Consider the following 7647-nt stretch of genomic DNA (forward strand, 5'->3'; position numbering starts at 1 on the left):
GTGTCATGAACAGTGCTTGTGCCCATAGAAATAGATGTGGCACACTTAGGGGGGGCGCAAGATGTTCCCAAATGCTGGAAGTGGTCGCCCCCGAGTGAAAACGTTTGGGAACCCCTGCTCTATATCATGTGTCACTCAGTATTGCATGACAGTAATTTCAAGTAATGTAAGTAATTCAAAGCTATTGCCAACTCAAATTTGACTATGACGCCACCCTGAAACAGTCAGGCAGCTTAAAATGTATAGTATACCAATATACCAGTGTTTACCCCAATACCTAAATTATTATTTTAATTGCAGTGGAAAACTTCAAGAAATTAAAACAACCGGACATGTTTTAGAGGGAATCATTTATTTTAATAATTATATAACTAATGACACGATTCGATAAAACCAGACCATGTTTCTACAGTACGTATATTCTCCCGTACCTCAGTGCAGAGGGGGAACGAACTTGGATCTCTCCCTTCCAGTCTCTTTCTCTTAAATATACATGGGAGGAACAGCCCTGGGCCTGGAGAAGAGGAGCTGCTTTAGGAACATAAATATAGAAAACAGAGCTGTGTGCTGCAGCCAGGGTGGTGAGGTGAGAGTCGAGAGGGGGCCCCGGAGATGAAGTTAGGGGGTTGGAGTGTAGTTGGGTTGTTTGTTTTTTTACTCAGTGAGCCCTAGCTTCTTCTTGAGGGACTCTGGCATCTCAGGGGGAGGGGGACGGGGCAGGCGGAAGTAGACCTTTACGGAATCGTAGATGAACCACTGCAGGGCGGTCAGGGTACCGATCATGATGATACGGGCAACCAGGCCCTTCCACACACCTTAAAAGGGGGAGAGAATGGGAGATGGGATGTTTAGGTGAGGTGTTGGAAGTGTATCAATAAATTACATCTGCTTTTATGTTTCTTTGAGCGGGCCAAACACCCAATGTTGGGCAGTCATACAATGCAAGATTTAAAAGACCATATTCAGTAGACTGACTGTTACAGGACTGTTCCAAAGGGACAAAAACAAGTGTTATCCACCCCCCAGCCTGGCTGCAATGGTGGAACTGAGGGTTGCCAGTGCAGCAGTGGCGCTGGGGGGCAGGTAGACTGCTCTCACACACCAATGACTCCAGCACCTCCAACTGTACAGCCAGTAAGACAAGCCCTATGGTTGTCCGCTCACCTTTAGGTCCGAGCTTCTTGAGCACTTGGACGGCGGTGCTGCCACTCTCCTTGTTCAGTACAGACACCACTGAGTCCGCTGGGTGGGACACGATGGCACAGAACACACCAGCTGCAGGGGACAGACAAATCATCAGCACACACTCTTATATAGGTCCATTATATCCAATCAAACAGAAGCCTGGGTCATCTTTGTTCGTCACCAAATGGAAGAAAACTGATTGAAACGGAGGGACAACTACCTGTACATGTCCAATAAGAAACGCTTATTTTCATTTTCCGTTGCAAAACATTTTGCTATGGCGCGCACTAATGAATACGACCTAGGTTTCTCTGGGTAGAAGTTGCCATTAGGCACAGATCTAGGATCATATTACGCTTCCCCCAATCCTAACCTTATTTACAAGGACAACACAATCCTGACTCTAGGTGGGCCACCTTCATCCTATTTCCTGTGGTACTACTGCTCACCGATGTAGCCGGCCGTGAAGGTGACGATCAGCTGCTCGCCCTTGGTGCACTCAGCGCGGGGTTTGGGCACCACGTGTTTGTAGAGCAGCTCCACAGTCCTCTCAAAGCAGGCAAACTTCATCATGGTATAGGGGATCTGCCTCATCCACAGGGGAACCACACCCTTGTAGAACCTGAGAGAAAGGATGGGGTGGGGAGAGAGAAGGAAGAGTGTCAGTTCCATTCAGATTTCTGTTCTCGTCTCTCTGATCAGAAACCATAGGTGAAAGCAATACGGTGGTTACTAACAAGGCACTGACTTTCCCCAGTCATTTTTCCCCACACAAGAGTGTAAACAATATGAGAACAAACTATGTTAGACTATCAAGGCGCAAACCTGGGAAATACCATTAGGGCCTAGGTGATTGTCTATCCCCCAGCAAAGCTGTACTGGTAGGGTCCCGCCAGTGGAACTGAGGGTTGCCAGTGCAGCTGGGTTGCTGGGAGGCAGGTAGACTGCTCTCACACGCCAATGACTCAAGCACCTCCAACTGTACAGCCAAAAAGCTGCTGAGGGCCTCCAAGCTGGAGCTGCAGCACGCAGAGACAACAGCACCAGCACAGGAGTGCCCTCCAGAGGTGGATCTAAGGAGCGTGTTTGTTTGGTAACCTAACAAATCAGCTATGGGGAGCAATAATTAATTACTTTTGCAGGCTTATGTTCCATACCAGCCAAGAAACACCCAAATAATCTAATCAAGTTGAAGCAAATTTGTTCACCTAGTGTAGGAACAAAAGCATACACACCTCGTAGCTGTCCATGAGAAGGGTTGAATACTTTTACAGGTTATACAGCCTCCAAAACAAATATAACACCTCAAACACAAATACAATATCTACTCACGCCCATACTCCCTCCTCTGCGAACATCTTGGGAGCACACTGTCTGAGGTTGTTGGCGTAGCCAGGGCAGGTCTGGATACGCACTTTGCACGCCTCCATGGGGGCCAGGGCAATGTCAGCGAAGAACTCTGCACTGGCAGACGCAGCCAGGTACAGGGATGTCCTCCACAGGTAGGTGTTCTCCTGTTAGATGAGAGGGGGCGAGGTGAGCTGTGGTCCAGTGTGGGCTAGCAACACCAATGTCATGGGTTCAAAGTCACGTACAGTACTTGGATAAAAGCGTCTGCTAATTAGCATGTAATTTACCATTTTTGGTGGGTGAAGTGTCCCTTTAAAACACTGTAAACCAGGGAATAACACCGTGTTGGTTTCTACCCACATTGGTTCCTACCCCTGACTGACCTCTCCAAGCATGTCGCTGTAGAAGATCTTGAACATCTCATAGAAGCCAAACTTGCAGAGACCCTGCATGGAGTAGCCGATGAAGGTAGGGGCCCAGCCCTTAGCCAGCCCTCGGGCTCCATCCTCCTTCAATGTGAGGGAGAAGCCTTTGCCAATGCTCTTGTACTTGTCAGGGTCCACCTAAGGAAGAAAAACCAATCGATTAGTCGAGGGTCAAGGGAACAATAGGGGTAGACTAGTCTAGAGCCTTATGGGCTGAAATCTAGGTAATTTTATCTAAGGGTTCTAAGCCATGTTTATATCCAAAAAAATAATACTAGCTAGGTTTCAGGTTGTGAACTAGGGGGTTATCCAGGTGAACATTACTACTGATAGCTAGTGATTTACCTGATGGCTGCTAATCTACAGGAAACGTCTGCCCAATCCCAAATCGAGTTTTCCACCCAATTTCTTCCTCATCTATTCAAGTGCATAGGAATTAAGGGTAAATTTGGACTGCAAGGTCTTGAATTGTAAGGCCACAATTGTGGAACAATCCCTCTGGGACAATAAAGTTTAAACTAACTTCTTAGGGGTAGATTTGGGATTGGGCACCTTTTCTTACAGGAGCTATGGAGGCCTTCACACAGCAGACAGCTACAGGGGGTACCACAAACCTGGATGCGGCATTTGACAAGGTCGAGGGGTACAACAGCTGTGTGTGTGAGGCCGCAGCTCAGGATACCCCCAAAGCCACACAGGGCATAGTACTTTGTTGAGCCAAACTCACAGCTCACATCTGCAGAGTCTGCAGCAAAATACACAACAATACGTGCACACCATGCAGTCACGACACATGCAACACAGGATAATAATCACCAACAAACATGCCACCATTACATTAGAACACACCAGGGAATGAGTCAGTTCAAATTTCAAACACTTGTGAATCAGGGTTTAGGTCAATTCCTTTTCAATTCAGGAAGTAAACTGACATTCCAATTTCAATTTACCTCAATGGTTTTCTATGATAATTGCTTACAATTTGAATCAGTTTACAATGCACTTCCTGAATTGAAAAGGAACTGAGCCCAACCCTGCTTGTGATTTTAAATTGACTAACTGATTGTGATTATATACCCATGATTTCTTTCACTCATTGATCAACTAATCATAAGTTAGGGATAAACATCATTGGTTAAAAAAAAAAGAAACGTTGAGAATTCTAACTTGACTCAAATGTCTAACAGCTTTTACTTAAAAAAACGATTTTGTTGAAGCATCAGCTGTATAGTTAGTTGAAATAATACATATAGCCTGCATAAATCGTTTATACTCTATTCACTTTAAAGCTGGAAATAATTCAATTGAGGTGTAAATTACTTGGGCCTTTGGACCTACTTACAGTATAAAGCTATAGGCTACATTCTAGCAATGCATAGCTGCACTTTGATCATGTTATAAATAGCAGGGTGAACATTCTGAACACATTTTTCCATTGTCACTCCTGACCTTCCAGTGACCTACAAGTCCTTTAACTGTGGATTGAGAAGGGGAATGGTAGCAGGCAGGGAGGTTCATTAAACAATAAAACTGGTGATTGTGAATCACACACTTAACATGCGATGTGGGTCATTCTAAAACAATAAAATCAGGTGATCAAGTGGGATAAAACAGGAGGAACAATGACAAACACTCCACCACGACTGCACAAAACAGGGCTGCTTGATACATCCATTCTCCCATGCAAATGAATGCATAAAAATAAGAAAAACAGTGTGTTGGGTTTTAAGTGGCACCAGGCCACAGGGATAGACAGACCTGCATTCTGCATTTGACCAGATCGAGGGGCACTAGGGCTGCGTGTGTGGTGCCACAGCTGATGATGCCACCAAACCCACACAGGAGTAAATACTTCCGTGAGCCGAACTCACAGCTGTCTCCCTCTGAAGAAAGAGTCAGGCAATACTTTCAAAACGGGGACTTGGTGTTGATCATTAGAAAAGTGGTAGTAAGAGCAAGCTGCATCTTCACTAGGCTAAAGGGCAAATGCAAGTGGAGCTTAATTGTGTGTGTCCTGTCCTATGTAGTCTGCATAGGCCTATATCACAGGTGCAAAGAGCCATGCACAAATAGAACATTTACTCCTTGTGAGGGCAGACTGTTGTGCAACAGGCACTGTACCAGCAGAGCAGACTAGCTGTATAACTAATCAACCAACCAGCACACAGTGTTTATGCTATTTTAAAAAAGGGCACTGGCCAGCAAGCTCTAAAACGAACCAAAAGCCTTACCCAAATATCGTGGTTAAAAAATAGCTAATGTCACCTTCAAAACTAGGCTGGCTAATCCGTGAAAACAAAAAATATTCCATAGAAAAATGTAAAGCAACAATGAAATGTTGTCAGAATATGACTGAGGGGTTGTTGAAGGCCATGCTTTAGGCTACAAAAGGGATAGCATTTCAAGTGATCCTAAATCTTGACAAAACTTGTCAAACGTATCTGAAATGAGAACCAATGAAATGCCCCCGTCTAGGGGTCACACGCATATCTTTAGCTGGTTGGTGTGCTAGAAAGCAATACACAGACATTCGCCTAACTTCTACTTTGCCATTTTAAGTCAGGGGCCTCTCACCTTAGTTTTAAACAGCGATTGGGGGACGAAATTAATTCAGTTCAAACACCTGCAGCATATTTCAAAGTTTACATTTACCCTTCCATGTCCTCCATAGACAAGGCCTAGCCTGTCTTTGACATTACACATTTCATGACAGTGGCTAGGTACCGTTAAACGTTTGACCAACAAACTGTCATATCCATTAAATAACACATGGTGAATAAAATCGGTATCTCGTCTCATCATTGTCATTGATTCAGCTGGCTGCGTACTTGCTCGCTTGCTAGCTAGCTACTTGCTAACTGCACTTGTTAGCATGCAGAACCTTGATTTACCAGCGATTGTTGCGGCAGCGAGGTTGCGGCTCTGTCCATTTGCGGGAAGGCTCTGTTTGGGCTCCTCGATTTCTTGGAGGGAGAAGAGCGGGGCGTTGAATGGATTAGCCCGGGACAACTGCGTTAGTGTGGTCGGATACATGGTGTCCAAAACCGGGCTGTAGAATGAAAGCGAATGTTAGCAAGCTAGCTCACTACCTTGCTATAGAAACACGATCAGACAGCAGTCAGACAGCTGACACTGACAGGCTCGGAAAGGGGTTGGAATGTCACGTGGGATGTAGCTATAGTTTTACAACCAGACAACGTTGAATGGAAAGGCAAACCGTATTCCATCATGTTATTGTTGGTGCTGGCAGCTATTACTCTCTGGCTAGTTAGCTACATTACGTTAACTAACTAACTTAGCTAGCTCACACTAGTACTAGCTAGTTAGCAGCTGATTAACGTTAGCTAGCTTTCCCAAGGTGGAACGGTTGCGCAACACAAGCCAAGCTACCAAAATAAAACATTCTAAACACAGCATTACAGTAAAGACAAGCTTTCATATTCCATTCTACTCTAACAATGTAAAATCGAATTGTTATGTTAAATATTTCATAGAACTCCACTCACTCGCTCGGTGTCTTAAAATGGCGCCTCCGCTCTATTAACTGACCGCTCACAGGGGCCGAACGACCTCGGGGTAAATCCATTTGTCCTTCCCTGACGTCACGGAGAAAAGTGGGCGAGTCCTTCTGCATACTGTCCTATCAGGGACGATATACGGAATGACAGTGCAGTCAATCAAAATGCGGGGTCTAATCACGAAATAGGATTTTCCTAGGCGGACTTTCCTAGGCGGTCAGTGCTATCATAGAAGTACAATGCTAGAATGCTCTTTAAATCGAGTTTTAGGAGAAGTGACAGTGCCACCAACCACATGGAAGACTAAACACATTTGCTGTGCTTGTTGCTTTCTTGTGTTCAAAAACTGCTCAAATGATTTTTGCTGTATCACATTTGTATTCCAGACACTTTAGTTGATACATGATGGAGTGCAGTGTGTGCATGTGTGTGGGAGATAGAGAGGGATTGAGTGGGAGAGAGAGAGGCAATGTAACCATATGTTTCCCATGCCAATAAATTCCTTTGAATTTAATTGAATTGAGGGGGGGGGGGGGGGGGGGGGGGGAGGCAGAGAGAGAGCATGTGGGAGAGAGAGAGAGGTCTGAGGTCTGAGTAAGTAGATTACTATGCCCTGGCAGTCTATTCTTGTCCATGGTAGTAATCTAGGCCTGTGGAGCAGGGCAGTCTTCCATCCCTACAGGTCATCAGTGTCAGGGCAGTCTTGACTTTTGCCACGTTCACATGCTAGTCGGAACTAGGAAACGCTTATATTTCCAACTTGCTATGGTTATAGTTATACACATGCCACGTTCAAGCAGTTAGCAAGTCAGAAATGTCAGAGTTCCGAGTAGCATGTGAACTCGGCATTACACCTTGCGGTACCTAATGTATCCATTGCAGTTTAGCTCAATATTCCTATGAGCTCTTATCAAGAGGACTTCTGAATGATTGGACCAGTTTAATAAATATCAAATAAGAGAGCAGAAACCACAGAGAATGCCTTCATGCCTATACTACAACCTATATTTAACATTCCTTTGGCAATGGTCAGTCAGTAGGTAGCTCAATCCTGCTTCTGACTGACTGTGTGTAGTTGTCTGGGTGAAGTTAAAATTAGCGTCAGGGTCCTATGAGTGCAATAGGTGAAACTATTCCTGGTTTCCACTCTGGGCTAATTAGAGGGTATT

At 45.0% G+C, this 7647-nt stretch overlaps 1 protein-coding gene across 4 annotated transcripts; it reads right to left on the bottom strand.

Annotated features, from left to right (window-relative positions):
• Positions 1-332: 332 nt before the first annotated feature.
• LOC311130083 (solute carrier family 25 member 3-like) lies at positions 333-6558 on the bottom strand. 4 transcript variants are annotated; one of them, XM_084162737.1, is made up of 8 exons: positions 6467-6515; positions 5852-6009; positions 3575-3705; positions 2919-3098; positions 2518-2699; positions 1635-1807; positions 1165-1275; positions 333-815 (listed from the first exon to the last, which is right to left on the bottom strand). In XM_084162737.1, exons 2-8 carry the CDS (start codon positions 5991-5993, stop codon positions 655-657), a joined length of 1080 nt encoding a protein of 359 aa, XP_084018863.1. In that variant the 5' UTR covers positions 5994-6009; positions 6467-6515; the 3' UTR covers positions 333-654. The 4 variants fall into 4 exon arrangements, with proteins under 4 accessions (XP_084018863.1, XP_084018864.1, XP_084018866.1 ...); XM_084162738.1 differs by lacking the exon at positions 3575-3705 and adding an exon at positions 4719-4843; XM_084162740.1 differs by lacking the exon at positions 3575-3705 and having other exon boundaries at positions 6467-6558.
• Positions 6559-7647: the final 1089 nt, after the last annotated feature.

The sequence above is a fragment of the Coregonus lavaretus genome, assembly GCF_964263955.1.
Source record: "Coregonus lavaretus genome assembly, chromosome: 5".
Classification (NCBI taxonomy): domain Eukaryota; kingdom Metazoa; phylum Chordata; class Actinopteri; order Salmoniformes; family Salmonidae; genus Coregonus; species Coregonus lavaretus.